The sequence below is a fragment of the Sarcophilus harrisii genome, chromosome 1 (assembly GCF_902635505.1).
Source record: "Sarcophilus harrisii chromosome 1, mSarHar1.11, whole genome shotgun sequence".
NCBI classification, from domain to species: domain Eukaryota; kingdom Metazoa; phylum Chordata; class Mammalia; order Dasyuromorphia; family Dasyuridae; genus Sarcophilus; species Sarcophilus harrisii.
In genome coordinates this window covers 349445042-349471975 of record NC_045426.1, presented here as the reverse complement: position 1 = coordinate 349471975, position 26934 = coordinate 349445042, and the positions used below count along the sequence as shown (strand labels likewise).

At 37.0% G+C, this 26934-nt stretch overlaps 1 protein-coding gene across 5 annotated transcripts in view; it reads right to left on the bottom strand.

The window, feature by feature from the left end:
- Positions 1–24631: 24631 nt before the first annotated feature.
- ZNF496 (zinc finger protein 496) overlaps positions 24632–26934 on the bottom strand; it is a 34389-nt gene continuing 32086 nt past the window's right edge. For all 5 annotated transcript variants that reach the window (XM_031945896.1, XM_023502707.2, XM_031945894.1 and 2 more), the window contains one exon: positions 24632–26124. In XM_031945896.1, coding sequence (XP_031801756.1) covers positions 25334–26124 — 791 coding nt within the window. In that variant the 3' untranslated portion in view covers positions 24632–25333. The remainder of the gene's footprint in view (positions 26125–26934) is intronic.

Below are 26934 nucleotides of genomic sequence, written 5' to 3'. Positions count from 1 at the left end.
AAAACATATAAACAAAATGCCAGAAGCTCCTTCAAAGGATATTTACAATATACATTCTATAAAGATCATTTAAAAGTCTAGTGTATATGAGTAGAAAGCCCCCCATTAGACTAGAAGTCTGATAACAAGGTTCTGGATCTACTTCTAGCTTTGTTACTAATTAACTGTATAATCTTAGCAAAACATATCACTCCAAAGAATTGCATATTTTTAGTACAAATCCTACATAAAGATCTTCATGTTTTTCAATGAAAGCAGAGTTCAACTTAAAGTCAATAAAAGCAGGACTAACATGGAGAATTCACTTCAACTTCCAGTAAATGTCATTGTGATTATTTAATACGATATATCAAAATGAGTCTAAATTTGAGTCAGTCAAGGTAGCATAGGCTCATAGGGGCTTGTTACATTTGAAAATTAAGCACATAATTTCAAACTTAAACAATTTTTGTGTGGAATTTTAAAGGTACCATATTTTCTCTATTTCTCAACTTCAATCTTTTGTAAATATAATACAATAAGATGGCTTGCCCTAAACAATTATGATCTTATAGACTTTGACCAACAACACAGCACAAAGAGTTTGAAGATTTGAGTTCTCTTTTCTACAAATTAGTTATCTGATTTTGAACAACTAATTTAAATTCTCTTTGATTTCCTTATCAATAAGATGAGAGTTGGAGATCATTTCCAAAGTCCCTTTCAGATCCACTTTAATATGATAGGTTAAGATGTAATTTAGATGAACAGTTGAGCTCAACACATTTGAACTACAGCACAATCTTCTTTGTAGTCTTCACATTAAAAAAAAAAAATTATAATTGGCTTCATTGGACCACCACAGCCACTCTGCTTTCAGTCCAAATAGTTTTGTCTTTTTTTTAACCCGATTCCATAGGAAGTCTTTGTCTTCTTCTACATCACTATGTGAGGCTGCCACCTATTTCCCCTCTTAATAGAAGTTCTGCAGGTTTGGGGAACATTCACTATATCAATGATATCAGCACAAAAAGAAGTCCCTTTGTCTATCATCATTGATCACTACTTGCACTCTATTCCTTTCCAAGGCTGTTGGCAGTTTCCATATGTAAGATTTCTAAGTTCTTAGCTTATGTTTAGGGGAGACAACAGAAACCAGGAAGCAGTTAGGGATTCTGGATAGTCTGAGCAGCACATGCCCTTGCTTACATGTGCTTATCAGTATCATAGTTGGGAGGTGGCAGAGATGAGAGAGAAGGGGAAGGGAGAGAAATCCCCTTTTCTTCTTCTCCAAGAGAGAGAAGCTCTATATATGTTAATCATTTGCTCTAGTCCAGCAAATATGGATTTCTCTTCGTCATCCTATTTGTATCTAGGTCATATATCTCCAAATTTTCCACAAAAGTAATAAGAGATACTTTATTAACTCTCAGTGGGTGACTTCTTGTAACTGTATAGATACTCATCTTTGACATCCCCACTGATAGAAATTATCAATATTAATATCAGTATCAAACCCTTACAAAAGGGTTCAGAGAACATGCAGATCCTACTAAAGGAACTAGAGTACATATTCAGCTTCATGGCACATGCCCCAGTTCAGCAAATTATGGATTTCCCTTCATCATGTGAGTGTATCTTGTTTACATATTTCCAGTGCTTGATAAAAAATGACAGAAATACTTTATTAAATGCTTTGCTCTACTATCAAATGACAACTACAATATTCTCTGTTCTATCAATTAATTAAATCTACAAAAATGAGAAATATAGGTATTCAGGTATAACCTATTTAATAAAAACAGCAACAATATAAGATAGCTAATATTTATATAACACTTTGTAAAGTGCTTTAAAATATTATCATTTGGTTTTCATAGCAACCCTGTAAGCTATGAACTATTATCCTCATTTTACAGTTTAGGAAACCAAGGATAGGAATAATGGCTTGCTTGAGGCCAGAGAGCTAGTAGTACATGTATTTGGCTGAAATAGAATTTGAACTCAAGTTTTCCTGATTCGAAGTCCAACACTCTATCTATTGTACCACATAGCTGCCATTGTCCACGATGAAGCTGGGCAACCACCACTTCCTTTTCTAGATATTTCTTCTCTTTCTATCTCTTTTGTTCTAATCTTTCCTCAGGAATCAAAGTCAAGCTGGTCCATTATCTGTATTAAGTGCATGTGAGATTCCTACAATGGAAAAGTAATGATAAAGATGACTGATCACATGCCTGACTGCTTCTCCTGATTGGAGTGAAGCAATAAGGAATTGAGAATGTATATCCATGGTTACAAATGGATGCTCTGCCTCTTAACATGAGTGATGTCCATTTGCCATAAAGGATTAGATCTCAAACCACAAAGGTTTTGTGAGAGTGAAAAGGAAGGCAAGCTGTACAGCCTTTTGCTATGCTCCTAGCTTCCTCTTTAGTTATCACAATTTTCAAATGTAAAGCTGTAGCAGCCTGATGATAAAAAACAGAATTTGAAAGTCCACTATGAAAATGGACACACAGGATATAATATTTACCTGAATGCTTCCTCACTTGCTCTCAAAGTTCTTTGCAAAGCTAATATATTAGAAACTACAAATTTTATTTGGGCTGTGGCAATTCTTTGTACCACATCTACCGAATAAATGGAATCAAAAATTATATTTGCATATCCATGTGCAAAGCTTGGAGCTGTGGCCAATAAATTTTCCCACTCTGGGATGGTGTCACAACACACATCAATTTGTGAATTGGTATAAGAGGTGTATATTTTTCCAGGTCTTGTCCCAGATAATTGTACTAGTCTCTTAATGGATTATATTGAAATTCTAGCCACAGGCACTGGGTAAGGGATAAAGTTTTGTTTTGGTTGTGCTGGGAGGGTCACCCACTTCATAATACTGTCTCCTTGATGAAGGATTGCTGTGGGTGCCTCTTTTGTAACAAAAGCTGATATTTCCAATACTTTTTGAGTTATTTTTTCAGCCATATTGGATAAAGCCAATTCAATATTTCTTGGAACCTCTAGAGCTTCTTTTGTAAGCTTGCATGGTGAGTCTAAAGCATTATCTCCTCTTAAAATGTCATAGAATAGTGGTAACAACATAATTTTTGGAGATGCGTTTCTTACAGGAGTAAGATCAGCAGCCACATGCATTTGACACATTGTAGGGCCATTCTTCATTCCCTGTGACAAAACTGTCCATTCATATCTTTTATAAGGATCAGCTAAAATAATGCTGGGCACTGAAAAGACAAATCACTTCATATCTTCCTTATCTAGAGGGACAGAATAGAAATAATTCTTAATCCAAAAAAATCATTCCCTAAGCAACTGAGGAGATGGAAGCCCAAGCTGAAGAACTTCCATTGTCTCCATTTACTTTTTTTGAATTAATCAATATTCTCTATTCTACAAATTTCCTTTTTATAACAAATTCAGAGGAATTCTAAGGACTTAGAGAAGCTTGTTGTTATGCCAAAGTTCTCTTTTAATGGGGTGACCAGTTCCTCCAATTGTCCTATTTCATAATTCTGCCTTAGGTTATGACTGTCCCCTCTTAATAGTTGAGATAAAGGTTTTATAGACATTCCTTAATGTCATTAGAATATCAGTAATCTCCTTCTATTAGGTTATCCCCACCTAGGTTCCTCCATTGTTATTCCATAAAAGGCTCCCTGCAGAGCTAGATTCTTTGAGATGATAGTCTGGTCTAGCCCTGGGATCAATATGGATCCCAGTATCTCTCTCCATTTAATAAACTATTGAATTGGTCTCTAATCTCTGTCTTGCTCAGTTTCTTTGGCATTACATTTGGAGGCCCCCCAGCGAGATGATTAGAAAATGAGCAGGATTAGAGATGAGACTTGTGGGTCTCTGCCTTGGGCAGGGTGGGGGCGAATCTGAATTCTTGGCCTGGAGAGGTCAGGCCCTCCTGGATTTTTTCCAGAGCCTCCGGGAAAGAGAGCAGTTTCCAGCCACAATAGCCTGATGGTAGACAACCCCATTTCGGCCACAGGAGAGTAAGTTTGTCTGGGTACCTTTTGGAGTACCATTTGGTTATGTCTTAAGACTTGTTAGTTTGGTTTGGTTGATAACCAGACTAACCGGACACGGTAGCATGGTTGTACGGTTGTCACTTTTGGGGTGCCCCTGGGGTACCGGTTGGTTTGGTTGATTAGTGAATAACCGGATGCGGTTGTCACTTGGGGTGCCCTTTTGGGGGGTGCCATTTGCTTGGTTGATGAGTGGCCTACTGAACGTGGAGGTCGCTACTGGAGTGTGAAATACGGAATTTGGGACAAGGTAAAAGACTTTTTTTTCCCTTATCTTGTGGCGGACACTGCAGTCATCAAGACTGCAGTCATTGTTTGGAGCTCTTGGGAGCACAATTCTTTAGGAACTGCTGTGGCTCTACCTCTAAAAAGAGATACGAGGGAGGCTGCAAAGATTGGGAAAACTAAGATTTTACTTGTCTGCAATCTAGACACTCCGCTGCCTCAAAATTCTTTTCCTGGAACAGATGCTTTGCTTGAGGAAACTCTTTCTGTCCAACTCTTTTCCAGAGACAAAGGCCCATCCTTTGCATTTCTAAGAGAGACCCTCCCACTTTTTCCATGGAGTGGGAAGTATATACATTTGAAAATGGGACTCAATTTCCCTGTTTGGGTCATCCTGGTTAGTTAGAGAAATGCCAGACAGGGGGCTATCTACAAAGACTGGGGGTTTTAAAAACGCCATTTGGTTTGGCTTTAATGTTAGTGTCCTACTGAATGTTGTAATTGTGCAGTCTAAGTGTGATCAGTGTTCTGTATGTCTTGTATGTTATTAGACAGTCTAGTTGTGCTCTGTGCTCTATGTGATTTTTGTGAAATTGTTTGTAATGTGTCTGTTTCGGTAACTCAAGAGCTCTGTTAAATTTAAGAACAATGATCAAATTTGGGAATTGGTTATTTCAATATTGAACTCCAGCTGGTGAAAACATTTGATTAGGAATTTAAAGATGATTCTAAATTTGGGGAATGAATTGGTTATCCTTAAGTATAAGATTTTAAAGGAACAATAGCTTGTTAAAGAAGTTCTGTTAACTTGCCTGGAAAGAGGTCATGTGCCTCTAATTTTACCTAAAGTATGTAACAAGGACTTTTCTAAAAGCTTCATTCCTGGCCAAGCTGGGCTTAGGAGAAGTCCATTGGGAATAATGGCCACATGGGGCCAGAAGGAGAGAAAGATACTATGTTGTTTTATTATTTGAAATGAGATAGAAATGGATTATATGCTTTAAATCCAGCTCTGCTGGACATGTGGGTTGTATGGGATTCCCAACCCCACCCACCCACTGATTTCTGCTACTTTAAATGTTGTGTGGGGTAGGGATATTTTGTAAAGATTTAACCCCCAACCCCCACCCCCACTGCTGCTACTTCAGCTATAGGAGCCATTTAGTTAGCCTGGAGTGAAATTTAGTTCGACTTCGCTCCCCACTCTTCCAATCTGGTTGTGGGTAATCATCATATCCTAAATACTTGAGCAAATAAGTATTTGGTCTGGTCATCTATTGGTTACTAGATATTGTGTCTAGATATTCAAGTTTTTTTTTTTTTTTTAAGGTTTTTAACTAATGAGAGGCCACATCTTGTAGCAGTCCTTGTGGACCGGTCTTTCTATCTCAGACTGTTCTAACTTTTCTTTGTTAGATTTGTTTTTATTTCTAGATTTGGTCAAATTGCAGATATATTGACTTGCTTCTGGGACCTAGATCAAACCTTTGTCAGCTCGCCACACTACAGACACATCCCCCTCCCAGACTGAGCATCATCCCTGTTCAACTTGAAGAAGCAATTGACAGCATCACCCACTTTTCCTGATGTAATTCGGACTGATGGGGGGAGTGGGAAAGTGGTCGACTTGTTAGAATTTTCACTGTATTACTGTGCTGTGTTTAAGACTTGGTATGGAAATTGTCAAACTTGTGTAACTATTGCTGAGGGACTTTTAGTCTGTTATGGATATGCATACGTGTATGATTTATACGTGGGATGGTCATTTGATAATTCCTTTTCAAAAGAAAAAAAAAAGGGAGGAGAAGAAATAGGAAATTGGGAAAACTGGTATCTTCGCTAGTTCAGATTTAATTGGAAGTTGGGAAAACTGGTATCTTGCTAGTTCAGATTTAATTGGAAGTCTTTTACTCCTTACTTAAATTTACTAGACTACGATTTACTGGTTGTGCTTTAACTTGGAAATCCCTTATTCTGTTGGAATTGCCCTGGCAGACTCAGTTTTGGGGAATTATTTTTTAGAAACAACCAGAAATTGGATACCTGTCTTGGAATTGGCAGTCTCTCTGAGCTGTTTCTCCACTCCTGTTACCCCAGATCCTTAATGAGTAGTTCAGCGTACTTAAAAGGACCTTGTTGATATTGACATCTCTAAAAGTTTGGGGTTTGCCTGCCTTGGTCTAACTGTGCATAATCTGCATTCTCGTAGCAGCCCTGTTTGTTCCTCTGGGCGGGACAGGTGGGGCTACTCCAAGCCTCACCCTTCTCCTCCGGAGCAGGTTGCCTCACAACTGCCTTGAGCCCTGCTGCTCTGTAAGCAGAGGCTGAGTCATGCACAAATGACCACAGCTCTCCATATGCTCCCCAACTGCAGAGGATCTGACAATTGATTGTCAGAAATAATTGGAATAAGGAACTTGGTGTATTGCTGATTAATTCTGGGGTTATCAGAGGGAGACTTGACCTTGCCATAAGTCCTTGCATTGGTCTAGTTTTATTTTGATTTTTATTTACTTCACATAGGGTTGTTCAAATTATAGTGCTAAGGCCTTCTAGAAGAAGGTAATTCAAAGATTTGTACAGTTCCAAGAGAAATAGGGGGGAATGTTATGCCAAAGTTCTCTTTTAATGGGGTGACCAGTTCCTCCAATTGTCCTATTTCATAATTCTGACTTAGGTTATGACCGTCCCCTCTTAATAGTTGAGATAAAGGTTTTATAGATATTCCTTAATGTCATTAGAATATCAGTAACCTCCTTCTATTAGGTTATCTCCACCTAGGTCCCTCCATTGTTGTTATTCCATAAAAGGCTCCCTGCCCAGAGACTCGGGTTTAGATTCTTTGAGATGATAGTCTGGTCTAGCCCTGGGATCAACATGGATCCCAGTATCTCTCTCCATTTAATAAACTATTGAATTGGTCTCTAATCTCTGTCTTGCTCAGTTTCTTTGGCATTACATTGTAAATGTCCTTGGTTAAGTTGCTCCTGTTCTATACTTAATGAAGTCTGAATTTTTTCACGTTGTAAGATGTCTCTTCCCCATCAATAAATAAATAAATAAATAAAACTTCTGTCTTATCTTTAAATTCCCATCTCAAAGAGCCAGCACTAATTTTAGCTACTATAGATCCTTTTATGCTATGTAATCTTTAGTCAATTACTAGACCAGTTGGCACCTCTAATAGCTGTATGATCTACACCTGTATTTACCAACCTTTTCAATGGTATGCCATTCATACAGATAATGAGCAAAGGAAGTTCAGCTGTAGTAGCTACAATCCATAATATCCCTGAATTCTATTGCCGGAAGTCAAAGTTTGAATAACTCTCACCAAATTGCATTCCAGGAGTGTGAATCAATAAAGCTGATTTTACTTTCCCTCCTGGGTCACAGATCACATATTGTTCATCTATATTAGTGAGTGGGACCAATACGTACATATTCCTCAGTTTCCCTAATCAGTATATAAAGACATTGTCTTATAAGCACTCTCAAGGCATGAGGTGATCAAGCTAACTGTGTGTGGAAGTGAAAGATCTATAAGGGGAACAAAGACAAGTTTCAGTTCTCCAGAGAATATTTTTATAGTCCTATGGGAATAAAATTCTACTTTGTCTAACTGCCATCTCCTACTCTCACAGTTTTCTTAAAGATTAACTGAGCAGGTTGGAGTGAAGTCAAAGATTCTCAGAGCACAGTAACAATTGCTGCCCTCAAGGCACCATAAATCTCTTTTGTCTTTGGGCCATGAAGCCTTCCTTCCCACCCACCCACCCTTTTGTAATGAGGACAAAGGGGATTGGAACTGGTTAGTGGGTGGTGCTCATGATATCATAGCCCCTCCCATTCCTCCTCTTCTTCCTGCCCACAAAAGTGGAAGTGAGGAAGAGGATCAGGAAATGGGAAATTCCCCAAAGGGGCATGCTCAGTGGTAGGAAGAATTGAAGCAGCAACCAAGTTTTGCCTATGAAAAGAACCAAACCCTTTCCCATTAGCAAGGTAAGTTAGTGCTCTGCTCCAAAAAGTCTGCTCTGTTCCCTATAATCATTCCCTCTTAAATGGTTGATGAGATAAAAGTTTTATATGTTTAGGTTATAATCATTCCTTATTCAATGTTTGACAGGATAAAAGTTTATCCATTTTAGATGTCATTAGAATATCAGTAACCTCTCCAGTATTTCCCTCCATAGTGTCATCCTAGGTGCCTCCCCCCATTAGGTTATCCCCCCCCATTTACCTCCCCCATTATGTCACTGTTCTTGTTATAATCTAAAAAAGCTTGCTGTCCCAGTACTCATGGCTGGATTCTTTGAGATGATAGTCTCGTCCAGTACTGGGATCAAGATCCATCTGGTCCCAGTATTTCTTTCCATTTAATAAACTATTGAATTGGTCTCTAATCTCTGTCTTGCTCAGTTTCTTTGGCATTACAACTCAGCCTGTAATTCAGCCTATAATTATTTTATCTCTTTTTTTATTGTCTGTAATGTGATTTTTTTTGTTTTATCTCTAACTCAACCTTTAACTCTTGTATTTTTTGCTCTATACCCTCAACCATCTCTATTATCTCTAGATTTTTTTCCTCGCTGAGCATGGGAGTAAAAGTCTTGGAGCTTGAAAGCAAGCTCTTGCTCTTCTTCAGAGGTGATCTTTGTTAAAAGATCATCCATCTGGCTCTTTAACTTATTTACTTGAGCTGTATCCTTGAGTTTGATCACAGGCAGACTTATACCTAGATCCACATTGCTGCATTGCCTTCCCTCCCCGGTGGGGAAACTATAGCACCTTACCCATTAAAGGGGGTCTGGCAATTTACAATGCACCTGTGGTGCCACAGTTCTCTTTTAATGTCCTGACCCAGTTTCCCTAATTGTCCTATTCAGTTACTCTGCTTCTGGTTATAACCATTCCCTCTTAATGCTAGGATAAAGGTCTTATATCATACACTGTAATGCCAGAGAAACTGAGCAAGACAGAGATTAGAAACCAATTCAATAGTTTATTAAATGGAGAGATATACTGGGACCAAATGGATCTTGGTCCCAGGGCTGGATGAGACTATCATCTCAAAGAGTCCAGCCAGTAAGTATCAGAGGGCAAGCTTTTTATAGGATAACAAGAACAATGACATAATGGGGTGTTGGAATCTTTACAAACTGTTAAATCATTAGAGTTGATAGAGACAATAATTATCCAATTTAGCATGGTTCAGTATGATTGATTTGATCTTACAAGGAGATGTTATGGGTCAGAAGAAACAAGGTACTAAGTACAACTGATAGAAACAGTGCTTGTGTTCACACCTTTAGAGAGCTCATATAAGCAAGAAGTATTTAAGTACTCATTGGAGTTCACACATTTGGGAGATTTCAGGGTTTAGATATCCGAATTCACACCTCCCTTGAACTCTTAGGGCCAGAGAGCACTCTGGGAGGAAACCCATAATCCCACTCTCTCAGAGGAGATCATATATAAGAAGCAGACAGAGGTCCAGTCAAGTGAGTTCTGTGGAAAAGATTCAGAGTGGAGGAACATCAGTTGGAAGATTGCCACGGCTCTCAGATTGGCCAAGGGTCTCAGAACCAAGCAGAGAGATAGGCTTCTAAGAATCTAGTTTTCCGGGCCCAAGGAAAGAGACAAGACTTGGAAGGAGAAAATAAATGTTTGTATTTTATCAGCTGGCTGCATTTTGAAGTGATTTTTACTTTCAACTGAAACTAAGGCTGCCTCCAGAAAACCTCCCCAAGAAACCTGCTCCCAGAGAGAATCATCATATTATTATATTTTAAAGAAGAAAACCCCCACAATGGGAGAGGTACCTGGATGGGGATAACCTAATGGAGGGGGGAGGCCCCTAGGATAACACAATGGAGGGAGGTTACTGATATTCTAATGACATCTAAAATGGATAAACCTTTATCCTGTCAAATATTAAGAAGGAATGTCTATAATCTAAAGATATAAAACCTTCATCTCATCAACCATTTAAGTGGGAATGATTATGGCTCAGGGTTTTCGGGCAGAGCAACTGTGGTAGACCTTTATCTCATCAAACATTAAGAGGGAAAGGTTATAACCTGAGGCAGAATAACTAAATAGGACAATGAAGAAACTAGGACATCAAAAGGGAACTGTGCCACAAGATCTTAGGCTATAATCATTCCCTCTTAATGTTTGATGGGATAAAGGTCTTTATCCATTTTAGACATTATCAGATTATCAGGAGCCTCTCCAGGACCTCCCTCCATTATGTCATCCTAGGTGCCTACCTCCATTATGTCATCCTCATCCTAGGTACCTCCCCCCATTAGGTCATCCCCATCCAGGTACCTCCCCCATTATGTCACTGCTCTTGTCACCCTATAAAAGAATCTTGTATCTGACATTTGCTGCTGGATTCTTTAAGACAATAGTCTCATTCAGCCCTGGGACCAAACCATGGATCCATTTGGTCCCAGTAAATCTCTCCATTAAATAAATTACTAAATTGTTCTCTAATCTCTATCTTACTCAGTTTCTCTGGCATTACACACCCACATTGGTGCCACTTGTGAATGGCCATAATGGCATTCACTACTCTTGTGAATATCCTTGATAATGCCCACACAGCATTCACTACTGCCAGTCTCTCCTAATTCCCAGGCCCTTAGAGAAATCTCCAGTCACTGTCTTTTGCAGTGCTTAAACCAATTTTGCCACGCTTACTTCTGTCTGAGGTCTGCAGAGATCTCTGGCCACCATTTCATGGAACATTGGTTTAAATGTACGATACAGAGCTGGAGAATAGTTGCATACAAACTCAATGTATTTTTTATTCATGTGTTCACATCCTCCCCCTGGCTGACCTTCAGCTGACTCTAAGTGAACACCTGATGAATTCCTGGTCAAAGAGACCTACTTCCTTGTCCCCATAGCTTAAATAGGGTCTATGAGGTCTCACACACACAGCCAGTCAGAGATGTCACCTCCCCTTAATGATACAGATCTCAATGCGACCAGAGTTCCCTCCCATGAGGCAGTCCTTGATTATCCACAGAAATCACATCTGGGAATCTCAAACTACAATGCCTCTGTTTACTTCTTGATTGTGCAGTGCCTGACTCCTCCCTCGACCCTTACAAAAACATTTTTCCTTCTAAGTTTCTATAGCTTCTCCCATTCTCCATAAGCTTTCAAATGTCACTGATAGCTCAAGAATCTTGTCAGACCTTTCAGGACTCAAGAAGGTATTTCATTCTCCACAAATGAAAAAGGAGTTAAGTGCTACTTATCTCCTTATTTACATTGGACAACTATTTCTTATTAGACATTTGGATTCTGTCCTTTGCAGTACAAAAGCCACTTCTCCAACTTTTTTTATATACTACAAATATCTCTTCACATTCTAGTCTATTCTCCACTCGGTTGTCAAATTAATCTGGTAGTGTAAACACCATCCCCACCACTTCTAATCAATTCCAGTGACTCAGTGGCACTTCCAGAACCAAATATAAAGTCCTCTGTTTATAAAATTTGGTTCTTTCCTACTTTTTAAAGTTTTGTCTGGCTTTTTGTAACCCATGACAACATTGCTGTCTATGGAATTTTCTTGGCAAAGATACTGGAGTGGATGGACATTTCCTTTTCCAATGACTTGTTCAAGGTCACACAGTATGTGAATTTAAACCCAGTTCTTTTTGAGTTCAGACCCAATTCTCTCTCCATTGGGCCATCTAGCTGCCTTACCTTCTTATGTAACTTCCTTCCTTCCATGTATTTTTAAATTCAGTAACAATCCAATAATCCTTTCTGTTCTTTGAATAGAAAATTCCATTTCCTAATTCTGTTTTCATTGGCTATCCTCTATGACTGGGTCATTCTCCCTCCCCATCTCTATTTTCTAGCTTCCTTGGCTTCCTTCATCTCCCAGTTAATATCCCATTTTATACAAGAAACTTTTCCCATCCCCTAATACTAGTGCCTTCTCTCTGTTGATTATCTCTGGTTTATTCTGTGCATATATTTTTTGGTACATGCATGTTGTTTCTCCAATTATGCTGTGAGCTCCTTGAGAGCATAGACCAATTTTAACTTAACATAGTACTTACAACATAGAAGGAGTTTAATAAAGGCTAACTGATTCTGTATAGAGTTGCTTTCATGTTGTCTCCATTTTATTGTGAACTGTTTGAAAGAATAAATTGGTTTAAAGATTTGTTTTTGACTTCCTTTATATCCCTAGTGCTTATATGTTTGACCCATAATAGAAATGTAATCAATGTTTTTTTCAAAATATATTTTTTGATATCCATAACCATAGTTTTTCCTTGATATCCCTTTCCCTTTCTTTCCCACAGATCCACACCATGTAAAAAACTATTTTAAGACAAAAGCAAGAGGAAAAATTAGAATACTGATCAAAAATATTGAAAAACTCTAAAAATATATATGATGTACAACTCTTAATAACCTCATTGATCTGCAAAGGGGTGAGGAGAGTATATCTTCTCACACCTCTTCTTTTGAGTCATGGTTACTCTATAATTTTGCAACATTCAATTTTGATTTTTTTTATATGTCATCATCCTTTTGGTTTACATTGTTGCAGTCATTGTTCATATTATTCATTGTTTATATATGCCAAAGTCTTTTTTTTTTTTTAATAGCCTTTTATTTATAGGTTATATGCATGGGTAACTTTACAGCATTAACAATTGCCAAACCTCTTGTTCCAATTTTTCACCTCTTACCCCCCCCACCCCCTCCCCCAGATGGCAGGATGACCAGTAGATGTTAAATATATTAAAATATAAATTAGATACACGATAAGTATACATGACCAAACCGTTATTTTGCTGTACAAAAAGAATCAGACTCTGAAATATTGTACAATTAGCTTGTGAAGGAAATCAAAATTGCAGGTGGGCAAAAATACAGGGATTGGAATTCAATGTAATGGTTTTTAGTTATCTCCCAGAGTTCTTTCTCTGGGCGTGTATATGCCAAAGTCTTAATAGAGAATTGATACAAAGACTCCCCTCCTCCCACTTCCAATTTAATTGCTTCCTTTCTCAGCCAGTGATGCAGTGGATAGAGTTTTGGGCCTAGAGTCAGGAAAGCATGAGTTCAAATTTAATCTCAGATACTTATCTACTTATATGTTCCTGGACAATCATTTAACCTCTTTTTGCCTCCGTTTCTTCAATTGCAAAACGGGCATAATAATTGCAACCACCTCACAGGATTATGAGAATTAAATGAGATATTTGTAAAAGTATTTAGCATAATGTGTGGAATGTAGTATGCTTTATATAATTGCTTATTCCTGTTTCTTTCTTCATCCTAAGTACATTAATTTCATTTGTGCAGAAGCTTTAAGGACTAAGATAATCAAAATTATCAGTTTTGTATTTTGTATTGGAATTAATCCTTTGCTTGGTTATGAATATATTTTGTACATATTGCTGTGAGATTTATATGTTCTGCTTCTCATATGATTTTTATTTTGTTTGAACTTTTAAGACTATATTCATTTAAAATGCATTATGGAATAAAGTATAAGGTGTTGATCTAAAACTAATTTCTACCACACTGTTTTCCATTTTTTCCAGAAATTTTTTTTGTCAAATATGGATTTTTTCCCCCTTAAGAAATGTTTTCTGCTTTATTAAATGTTGGATTATTATATCATTTAAAATAATCAGCTTTTAGTTTTATCTATTATTTCTAGTCATTTTTCCCAGTTTATTTGTCCTCTAATTTTTAGCTTATGTTTTGTTTAGATTTTGGCTAATTTTCTATTTTGTTCATGTAGGGATATGATTTTTCTGAGGACTACTTTAATGACATTCCAGAAATTTTGGTATATTGTTACATCAGTATTTTCATTCATACGATTATTAATTTTTCCTATAATTTATTCTTTAACTTTTTCATTACATAAGATTTGGTTGTCTCCATTTAGGGATTTTTTTGTGATTGATAAGATTACTATTTTTTATTGCATTATGATCAGTTAAGAATGTATTTCTTTTTGTGCCTATTTATCTTTATTTCTCATAGAACATGACCAAAATGGGAGATCAGTTTTATCAAACACGATTCAGTTTTTAAAGAGACAAAATTTAAGGCAACTGAAATGTTATCAAATATTGTAGATCATACATGTACAGGACTCTTTTCTTCTCAATGTTCTGAGATTAGGTGTATTTTCACAGAGTGTAAGGTTGTAGAAATAGTAATAGGAATCATCTCTTGTGAGAGATGCCCCAAGTATCTAGTCCTCTGAGTATTATCTAGTTGTGCTGACATTTTCCCCTTTTTACTGGAGGTGAAAGGTTCACAGTTATTAAACACTCCACATATTTTCTGAATGCATTGATTAGTTATGCTTTTTTTTTTTTTGCCTCCCCTCACATATACCCATGCATGTGTTATTTAATTTTTTCATTTAGGTTTTAGGAATTAGGAATTAGGTTCATAATTTACTCCATTTATCTTTGTTTTCCCTCAATTTAGGATTTTTCCCATCTTCTGCTATAAATACAGTATTATGTCTCTTCAGTTATTTTAGTTCAATCTATTTTAAAGTGACTCCATTTACACTTCCTCTCACTCTTGAGTCCTTCTAATTCATTCCTCCTTTCTTTGTTTTTGGAGTTTTTCTAGTTCCCCTTTCTTGCTTCTAATTAGTTCTTTCCCTCTTTTCCCCCCCTTTTCTCTTAAGTAGACAGAAACCCACTCCACTTCTTTCACTTTATTTTGTTAGTTTTAAATTTTTCATTTTGTGTGCCTTTAAAAATGTTTTTCTTTTCCTCATTTTCTTATTTTTCTTTTGTCTAGATTTCTGGTCTCTGATTTGTGACCTTTGTACTTAGTTCTTTTTTGTGTTGTGTTCCTGCTGAGTTATTGGACCTTGCCAAGAGGGAGTACCCAGATCACCTTGACCTGTATTGCACAATAAGTTTTCTGCCATGTTGCAGAAACACCCTTGTTGAACACCCAAAGAAAGAACACTGGGAAATGAATGTAAACTATTTGCATTTTTGTTTTTCTTCCCAGGTTATTTTTATCTTCTGAATCCAATTCTTTCTGTGCAACAAAAGAACTGTTCGGTTCTGCACACATATATTGTATCTAGGATATACTGTGACATATTTAACATGTATAGGACTGCTTGCCATCTGAGGGAGGGGGTGGAGGGAGGGAGGGGAAAAGTCGGAACAGAAGTGAGTGCAAGGGATAATGTTGTAAAAAATTACCCAGGCATGGGTTCTGTCAATAAAAAGTTATAATTATTTAAAAAAAAAAAAAAAAAAAAAAAGAAAAGAAAGAAAGAAAAAGAAAGAAACACCCTTGTTGAGCAAGGAGCAATGATTTGTGATCATAAAAATGAGTAAGCTGAGGGTCACAGCTAGTTGCTCATGAGCAATTGAGGCCTTCACAGGGCCTCTCGCCTGTGAATGAATTGCTAAATTATTGAATTGGCTTTCCTCCATGCATACGCAAACACTGGTTTTCTATGCATGCCTGGCATGCATACCTGGCAGATACCATGCATACGCAAAGCCCATGAGCTGCTTCTCTGAATGGATTGGGGATTGCCTACTGTTCACATGCTGATCACACTAGCAAAAATGTACAGCAACAAGGGTATATGGCATAATAAACTGGAGTTCTTTTCACACTCTATGAGTCTCCTGCCTCATTCATCTTGCCTCTGAGATCAAAGGGCTCATATGCTTTGAGTTCTTAAAAGACAACAACATGTTCCTTGTGGAATTAAAACTTTCAAGGTACTTATTTTGGGTTCTCTCTTCTAAACAGTTTCTGTAATTGCCTTGTACTTCTTGCCTTCTAGCCTCATTACTTATGATGCACTGAAGTCTTAGAAATATTAGCTACTCCAAGTAATAAAGAGGATATTATTCCAAGCTAGAAATCTTCTTATATACCTGATGGTTCAGTTCATTATTGGCCTTTACCCTTACCTTGGTCTTTTTTTCCCCTCTATTTACCTCAAAATCTTATCTTTCAGTCCAGACCCTTCTAGGAACTCCTATATGAATGGTCTAAGCACCAGATTCCTCCAGAGCAGACCCATTGCAAGGTCTTCATCTCCTTTCTTGGAAAATCTCTAAGAACAGTCATCAGTGATACCCTCTCACATCAATGAAACAAGATTTCCTGCTTTCTCATACTGCTTTTCCTTCCTTGCCTTTGTTTCATCACATATTCTTCCGCAGGTTCCCTTCTTCCTAAAAGAATACAGGAATGACTTTCCCTTCATTGTTACCTATATTCCCTTCAATTTTCTGCCTTTCCTCCCCCATTTATACAAATGTGGAGGGAGTAGAAAAGACAGGGAGAAAATATAAGCTACTTAGTACCTGCTCTCCTAAACTGTAATTTATGAATCCTCACTAGTGATCCCATATATATGACTAACTCATGTGATCCTAATCTTGAGATGAACACGTTAGCATTTATACTTATTGCATAAATAAAGGAACTGAGACAGAGATATTGTGACATTCAAGATTATACATTACTAGTGACAGAATCAACACAGGTTTTCGGATTTCCAAGACCAGTGTTTTTCCTTATAGCCATAGGATTATAAATTTAGAGCTGAAAGAATCTTTAGAGGTCATCAGGTCCAGACCTATTATTTTATAGATAAAAAATTAAGGGGAAGAAAGTTAAATGTCTTGTCTAGAGTCACAGAACTAATAACTCAATTGGAATCTGAACATTATCTTTTGGATTTCAAATTTAGGACTTGATTCATTATTCAATATTGTTATTTTTCTATGTAAAAATGCTTAGAACCCTTGAGTTATGCTCATAGCACCATCGTTGCACATCACATACAATATTTACTCTAGCAAAAGGCATGTTTGTAAAATATACCTCCACTATTGCAAAGTAGGAACTACAAACTTAATTCTTCTTTTTTTCCCTTTAGTTTTGCCCTGTTAATGAGCTTAGAGGAGTCATCAGTTCTTATCTCTATTCTGCATACCAGATGAACTCTTTACCCTGCCTGTCTATATTACAAATACCTCTGAGGTTACACTGCAGGCTTCACCAAAATGAATCCCAGTAGCCTTTATTTACCTACCTCACCAAGTAGTTTTCTGTTTATAATTTGTTTGGACTGGAGTAGCTGTTATCCTTAAATTCCTTATCCTTAACCTAAATATCTTTAAATTAATATACCTATACCTCTATCTATCTATCTATCTATCTATTTATCTATCTATAGAATGGAATCTTCCTGTGTTTCTGAGATTCCTTTTAATGAGTTTTTTTCTCTGAGTAGCCCTCTCTCAATTTTGACACTTAAGGTAACACAAAGCTTTTTTGAGCAAATCCTGGCATCTTGCTGCTACCTTTCCTTTCCTTTGGTGAACATCCTTCCACTTTCTTCTCATTGCCACAATTTAGGGACTTAAATTTCCAAGGGTTTTGAAGTCTGAGTCTAATGTGTCAGATCGCTACAGAGATTTTAACCATGAAATCTTGATAGTAGTGCATGGCTTTCAAGGTGTAGACTCACAGGGGTCCTCAAACTACGGCTCATGGGCCAGATGCAGCAGCTGAGGATGATTATCCCCCTCATCCAAGGCTATGAAATTTCTTTATTTAAAGGCCCACAAAACAAAGTTTTTGTTTTTACTATAGTCCGGCCCTCCAACAGTCTGAGGGACAGTGAACTGGCCTCCTATTTAAAAAGTTTAAGGACTCCTGGAGGATACTCAGATTGGGAGTAGTTTAGACAAATTATTTTTCTCTTGGTTATGGAAGTGATGTAGAATAAGTGTAATCTACACTTATTTCTCTTCTGTTCCTCCTAAAGCTAATCAAGTCTTAGTGATCATTCAGTGCAGTAGATGCATTTGAGTGGCATACAAAAATGCAGAACCTTAGACATTGAAATAACTGAGTTGTTTCTCCTTAATTCCAGTAGTTATGAAAACTATTCAGGACAGGCAGGTGTCACTTCTCACTGACAATCTACAGCAGCAGGGTATTCTACAACCTTCTCTTGAAGCTCCTTCTATTGTTCTAGCACCCAGACAGTAGAGCTATATTTTAATCCCTTTTCAGATTTTGTAGATGTGGAAAACTGGTGGTTTTCTGAATGAAATCCTTCATTTGTTTTCTTTTAGAGACAACAATTAAGTTTTTGAAAACTAATGATTCTTTTTCTTTCTTTTGAGGATGGGTAATATAGTTTTTTTTTTTTTTCACACCATTGTGTTGTTGAAAATAAATAATAAAACACTTTAAGTTTGTTGTCCCTTACTGGCATGCAAGTTTCTTGTGGAGGAACTGTGTATGATCCTTATATTTGTATCACTAATACTTAAGAAGTGCTTCCTGCAATGGTTTATCTTTTTAATCCAGCTCCCTCATTTTATAGAGGAAAGGTAAGCCCATCAGTGGTTTGATGAATGAATGCTCCACATTCTTCATCATTGCCCTCGCACTGTTCCATCTTATTTTGCTTTTCATTGGGAGAAGAAAGGCTATATCTGTAGAAGGCTGGAACTCTGGAGAAGTATACTGGAAATAAGGATACTTACAACAAGGTGTTAAGTCAGTGGAATTGATGAGATAATGATTCTCTAATTCACATATCTAGTATGATATAATGATAGAATCATTCCAGTTGACACATACTCAGTATGCTGTAATGATATAACTGTAATAGGGTATTTAAGAGAACTGGGGACACAAGTCAGTCAGAGTGAACAGACTGAGACAATAAAGACTTTAGTTTTGTCAAAGGGAATGAAAAATAGCCCCATTATGTGTCTACTGTATGTTGCTGCTGCTCTTACTCCTGTAAGAAAAGCATTTCCAAAAGTTATATTGTTACATTACATGGAAGATGTCTTGGGGTATCCACCTGAGGAGCAAATGTTACAAGCATGTCTACAAATGACCATAGAAACACTAAGGAACTACAAATTGCATATAGCTCCAGAAAAAAAATTCAAAGACATGCTCCTTTTCAATATTTAGGATATGAAGTACATCCTAAAGTGCTTACAGTACAAAAATTTTCTTTAAGAACAAAGAAGTTGAACATCTTAAATGACTTTCAGAAATTGATAGATATACAATGGATGCGTCCAGTCTTAGGCTTAACTACCCACCAATTACAACCATTATATGACATTTTAAGAGGAGACACTGCTTTAAACTCACCATGCCAGCTTATAAAAGAAGCTCAAGAAGCTTTGAGAGAGGTTGAACTAGCTTTATCCAATGTGGTTGAAAAAGTTATTCAAAAACCCTTGGAAATATCAATTTTTGCTACGAAAGAGGCACCCACAGCAGTCCTTCATCAAGGACAAAATGTCATAGAATGGGTGAACCTTCCAGCACCAGAACAAAGCCTTACTTCTTACCTAGTGGTTGTGGCTAGAATTTTATTAAAGGTCATTAAACGAGTAGTACAATTATCTGGGATAAGTCCCAGAGGGGCAAATTTTATTGGCCACAGCTCCAAATTTTACACATAGGTCCCCATTAAAGATAACCTATTACATAATTGGCAATAGATTCTTGAAGAAAAGGTTTCTAAAGTTCCTTTTAAAGGACCAACTATCTTTACAGATGCATCCAAACATTACATTTGTGCTGTATACTCTTGTGCCTTAACTATAAAGAGAATAATTAGAACTCCTTTTTGGTTCACTCAGCAGAATGAATTGTATGAGATCATGCTAGCTCTTACTTATTATCCAGGAGATGTTAATATAATATCTGATTTGGGCTATTCAGTAGGTGTGGTACAAAGAATTACCATGGCCCAAATAAAATTTGTAGCTTCTAATATATATCAGTTCTTTAAGGAACTCAAGAGCAAGTAAGAAAGTGTCAAGGTAAGATTTATATCTTGCATGTCCCTACTCTCATAGTGGACTCATAGGTCCTATTTTTTATGGAAATTCAAAGGCAAAGAAATGCCTTCTTACCATGTTAGCCAACACTCCTTTATTCAGGCAGCCCAAGAATCTCATTCTAAATATCATCAGGCTGCTTGAGCAGCAATTTGGGATTAAAAAAAGAGGAAGCTAGTAAAAGGCTGTATAGCTTGCCTTTCTTTTCATGCTCCTATGCTCGCTCCAGGGAAGACCCCTCTATGGTTTGAGTCCCTATGAAATTTGGTCAAATGGATATGACCCATTATAAATCTTTTGGTAGTCTGTCTTTTATCCATGTTGTAGTAGACACCTTTTCAGGATTTACTTTTGCAATATCAGCAGCAAAAGAAACAGTCCGAGTGGTCACTGAATTCCTTATACAAGCTTTTGTAATTATGGGTGTGCCACAAGCAATAAAAACAGAATGGACCTGCATATACGTCTAAATATTTTGCACACTTTTAGGCACAGTATCCGATTTTACACACCACTGGCATACCTTTTAATCCTCAAGGACAGGCAATAGTAGAGAGGAGAAACAGAGACATTAAGACTCTTCTCCAAAAACAAAAGAAAGGGGGAGTCACAGGTAACCCTAGAGAACTTTTAAATTTAGCTCTTTAAACTATAAATTTTTTGATTTTTGATAAAGATGCACTGGCTCCAGCAGACAGGTTTATAACCCGCCGGAATAGCAGTGTCTAGTGTAAGCAGCTCCACTATCTTTAGATGTGGAGAGATCCAGAAAGTGGTGAATGGAAGGAACCAGATAGGTTAACTGCTTGGGGGAGAGGGTTTGCTTATATCTCTACAGATGGAGGAATTAGATGGGTGCCAAAAAAGCCGTATTCACCTTGTCCATTGGAGAGAAAAAGAGAAGACCCTTGAAACAAAGGAAAAGACCCAAGAAACATCAGTTGGTTCCATCTCTGATTATGTGTGTTAATGAACAACAAAAATTGTTAATGAAACTACTACAGGCCTTCAAAATCTGCAGGAATTATTTGATTCCCTGACACATGAAGTAATGGACAATTGGTTTTGGACTATCTCTTGGCTGCTGAAGGTGTATGTGTGATTGTTATTTATATACCCTCTTTCTAGGACTTATGGACATGTATAATTTCTCATGTTGATTCATATTGTTTGTTACATCACTATTAGTCTGTGCTTGTGTAATACCTCCCATGCTGATGAATTTTTATACCTGTTTCAAGTAAGACCCTTCAGTCCAGAGGAAACCCACTAATAATATCTGGTTTGGTGTTCACACCTCCCTGAGAAGTCAGGGAGAGTGTGATCACCTCTTTTTTGGTGTTTTCACCTCTTCCTGAAAAGTCAGGGAGGGTGTGACTACCTGTGTATCTAGGAGATACAGAGGGCCCAAACTCTGGAGAAATATGCTTAAAACAAGGATACTTACAACAAGGTACTACCCATGGAATTGATGAGATAATGGTTCTGTAGTTCACATATGTATAGTATGACATAATTATTCTAATTTGATATAATGATATATCACTCCAGTTGGCACATATTCACTATGCTGTAATGCTGAAATTGTAATAGGGTATTTTATAGGGCTGAGAGAACCGGGGACACAGTCAATCAAAGTGAACAGACTGTGAAGAAGATAATAGACTTTAGACTCTATTCCTGGTAATCCTTGTGGTAACTATCCTGCTGAGACAAGGCCTGTCTGGAGGAGCTCCAGAAAGCTAGCCTGGACATTACATATATCCACATTGTCAAAGACCTTAACAAGTGCAATACTGCCAACTATTGTCTGATGGCAATGATTAGAAAATTTGATTCTATGAGGATCAGAGGACACAATGGAACATTTCTAGAATCTGCTCCAAGCAAGTTCTGAAAACTTCCCAGGATAGACTCTTTGAGTCTGATTCCTGTGTTTTTGTTGGCTTTGAAGAGAGTCATTTTCAGTGCTATACCTTGGTCTTTCTAGTTACTTCATAAAATAAACATTCATATATAAACAAGATTTTTAACCTCTTAGAAAAAAATTCTATGGGTTCCATTTGGAATGTCAATTAGTAAAAGACCAGGTTTAAAAGGTTTGAAATGGAAATCACATGTTCTGTATGCTTGTACTCTTCTTCCCTTCCCACCCTCTTTTACCTCCCCCAAAACAAAATTTCCAAATATTCAATAGATTATAAAGACCACGTTCTCTTAGGCTCCAGAGAAAATCAAACACTCAATCTCGATGCTGAAGATTGACTTCTTTGAATATAATCCACATAACCTGCTTGATTTTGAGAAAGTAATTCCAAATACTTTGGAAGGCCACCATATATCCACTGAAAAAGCCTGGGATAGTTCTGGAATTCTTAATCCTTCTGAGGTAACCAGATCCATACCCCCCAATCCTTTCCCCCCTCCCCCACTTCAGAAAATTAACTCAATTGAAAAGTCCACTAGAGGGGAGGTAAAAAGATTTATAACTTTATTGGGGATGAGGCAGATTGTGTGTTGGAGGGGATTTAATCTCTGAATTTTCATCAACATACTAAAAATTGTGCATAATCATGTTTAACTTATTGAAATACTTTAATATCTATAATTTCATTTGTATCTTCATACTGTCCCAGTTGATAAAGCAAGAATGCCTATACACATAGAGAATGAAACAGACAAGTGACTTAGCCAAAGTCCAAACTGAAACCCTTATTCCAGACCCAGTGCATTTCCCACCAGCCTAGAGTAAACCTTTCCTATACTTTAAAAAATAAAGCAATTCAGGAAATTCTTAACATGTGTAGTTTTCACTATTAGAATCAGGTTTTCACTTATGGCCATTGCATAAATCAAAGCCACCGCTGACAAAGTCACTTTAACTGTCCCTTGGGACAATTTTGTTTTTCCTTCCTAATTGGGAAGTATTAGGGAGACTAATTCCTGGAAGCGGAATAAAGCTTATATTACTTAAAGGTTCTTGGAGGCTATGAAGCTCAGTATAAGAATCCCAAGAATAAAAGTCTGGAAGGAAATGGGAGTTTGGAGCTCAGTAAATTTTAACTTTCAATATATGTTGGGAAAGTATATGGAAAGTTGCTTTGTGCTGCTACTTTTGTTGCCTCTTTTACCTTTGACCTATTCTCCAGAGCATGTTCCCCTGTTGGAAAAAGGAATTCTCTGACCCAGAACAAGGGGCATAAGTGGGAAAACACCAGAAAAAAAGTAATCAGGAACACTTCAAAAAATCAGACTGAGGTAATATGATTTTTAGTCCCTCTATCCTTAAGATAGTACCTTGGAAAGCATTTAGTTATTTGGGTTCTATGGTGTCTTACTTCCTTCAATAACCAAGGAATACTGTTTTCACTTTTCTAATAATCTTAAGGTCTTGTTTTTTAATAAACTGGGGACTGTATCTTAATTGAAGGTAATGAATGCTGTCTGGTTTTATTCATTAATTAATAGTATTTATTTTAAAACTAATAAAACTTGTCAAAAAGAAATCTCTTTGGATTAAAAAAAAATAAACTGATAATCCACTTAAATCCACTTAAATACAAAATATTTGTATCTCTCCTGCAGCATTATAAGGTATATATGAAAATTATATGGGGATGGAGAGAACATGTTCCTACCTTCCAAACCTTACAGTATCCCTTGAGAATAATATATCATCCAACATTCCTAAAGCATAAAAATTATTTTAGGTGTGGCTTAATAAGCTATATACAATTACATATACCTATATATACAACACTTTGTGCTTAGTCTCATCCCCAGTCTTAGAAGAGTTCTATCTACTACTTTACTGACCATTCAAGTATGGATGGAATTTTTCTCTCTAAATAAATATAGGCTTAGGAAAAGAATATCTTGGCCCCAAAGTACCTAGAGGGTTGAGTCTTAGGCTCCAAATTATTACTTGTATATATATATATATATAGTTGAGTGTTCCTAGGCTTATGCTATACCAAGTTGTACCATTAAATGCTATATGCAGGTATAATTTGCTCGGCTTTCCTGATTTATAGTTGGACCATTAGCTCAAATTCATAAGTTTACTCAGAAGATTCTGCTTTGTAGGTGAGTGCTGCATTTATGTCCCTTCAATACAACTTTTAGATGGGAGAAAAGAATTATCTACTCATATTAAAAATGTGTTTTTTCAAAGCAAAATATAAACAAACAAAAAATACTTCATATATGTGGAGCACTAGAAGAGATGGGTTCCAGATGGAAATATAAGTTAAAGTAGTCTGGTTACATGAAATTTAGAATGCACATATCTAGTAGAAGATAAAACATAACACACATGAGACACAATAGGCTTGACGAGCCACAAAATGGGCTTGAAACTCAAAATTTCCTTAGAGGTAATTTATGTATGTATGAGGAAGAGGAGACAGATTACCATTTGCATTGATGATATTGAAGAATAAGGGGGTGAAGAGAGCAGCAAGGAACTGATACTTTTTAGTGTCTTAGCATGGGGATTTGCTTGACCTGCTTTGGAGAGGAAGATAGTAGCATCAAGGGATGGTAGGGTTTAGGCAAGTTGTTCCAGTTTGCTTAGGAGACTTGAGCTTTATATTGGTTCTGTAACAAAGCGTATATTTACTGACCTTTCTCTAGCTGTGGTTACAATAGGAAACTCAAGCATGGGTATGAAATGCACTTTCTAACTAGAAAGAAGTTCATAGGGCAGGAAAAAAATGCTCCTGTGGGTTTATCTGAATTTATCTATAAGACGCTAAAGCAATGGATTGATTTCATTTCCAAATCAGTGTGATGAGAATGCAGGGGATGTGATGGGAGGGAAGAGGGTAAGAGAAAGGAACAATTATTTGGCATTAGTAGAGGGGAAGGGAAGAAGCTAATTGACTGTATTACTATTTTTTTTAATGCCTATTAAATACTGTATTGCTTTATGGGCACTGTTGCAGAGTAAAGGAATGATCATGTGGGGTGTGTGTGTGTGTGTGTGTGTGTGTGAGAGAGAGAGAGAGAGAGAATGAATAGATAAGAAATACATCTGTGTTGATGTGAGACTCAGCACACAAAGTGGTACAATTCAATAACAACTATTAACAAAATCACAACAGTGAGATCACAGTGACCTAGTAACATAAGGCTTTTCTCTAACATTCCCAGCATATTGGGGTAAAAAGGAAATTAGTATGAGTTCAGTGCTTGCTTAGAGCGTCTCTTCATATGTACTCGCTGATGTCGAATGAGATCATGCTTATTAAAGAAACTTTTGACACAGTACCGACACTTAAAAGACTTATCTTTTGAATGAATGCTGCTGTGTTGGACCAAGTGGTCATGTTGCTCAAAGATTTTTTCACAAAAACAACACTTATGTGTTTGCTCTTTCTTCTCTTCTCCAAATAAGGTGCTAGGAGTTGTAATTTCTTCTGATGGACTAGATGAAGATGATGACCCTTGATGCTCTTTCTTGCTTAGGTCAGGCCCTTTTTCCTGGGTATGCATTCTGCTGTGGGAGATAAGATGGGAACTAAGGCGGAAACTTTTCCCACACTCACCACATACATAAGGCTTCTTAGTTTCATGGGTCTCCCGGTGTTCTCTGAGTTCCTCACTCTCGGTGAATGTTTCCCGGCAGACAGGACACTCGTGAACTTTCTTCTCTTCTTTGCGGCTCTTGAGATGCCTAATGAAGTTTGCCCTCCAGCGGAAATTCTTCCCACACTCAGGACATGTGTAAGGTTTCCTTGATGTAGTCTCAACCTGAGTACAGACATCATCTCTGAAGTCAGTCATATTATTCTTGTGGGGAAGGGAAGGGTTGCGCTTCCTCCTCTTGGAGCTTGGAAGATCTCGGCAGGCCTGGCTCTGTTTGGGATCCTCATCTCCAGAACTGGATAATACGATTTCAATGGAAACTTCCTCTCCTAGATTTTTTTGCTGAGGTATCTCCTTTTTGTTCATGTTGCTATCCCCTAAGAAATGAAAATAAGAATCCAGACCATGATGAGATAAACTACAACACTCAGAACAGTATATTAACTGATAGAATTAGGTTGGCACTCTGTCATTCCCCAGTACAAGAGTAACTTTTTAACTGTATCCTTCTCTTTTCTACTCTCACCAAATCACTATCTTGTTTCCCTGCTCCATTTCTACTCCTGTTTCTTTGCTTTATGCCTGCCAGTTTAATCCAATATTAATCAATGCTAAGAGTTCTCTAATTCATGACCCAGAAATTATTGCCTTATAGGACTGTGGAAGAAAAGATACTATATATGATGATATCCTATCTTTGATACTCATTAGCTATGCAACAGTAAACATCCACTCTGGGTCTATTTTCTCATTTGTAAAATGAAAATAATATTACCTATAGTATCTACTTCATAAGGTAATAATGGAGTTTAGCTGAGATGATGGATATAAAACACTTAACATTTTAAAATGCTGTATAAATGTCAGTTATGTTTATCATGATACAATTTGGTTTTTTTTAAATTCACATTTTATTTTGATAGTTTCAAAATGGTATTATGAAAAGAATGAAGAAATCAGAAAATCTATAGGGCAGCCTGAATTTTAACTAGTTAAATATTTGGTACTAATTAGTTGTATAAGCCTTGATTTCATTATCTACAAAAAGAAAAGATTAAATTAGATGACTTCTCAAGTATTTTCTCTTTCAGCTCTACAACTCTATGGAAATATTTCCAAGAGTAACGATTTATACCCTTTGCCTATTTATTGGTTTTTCATGTCTGGATCGTTTATATATTTTATAA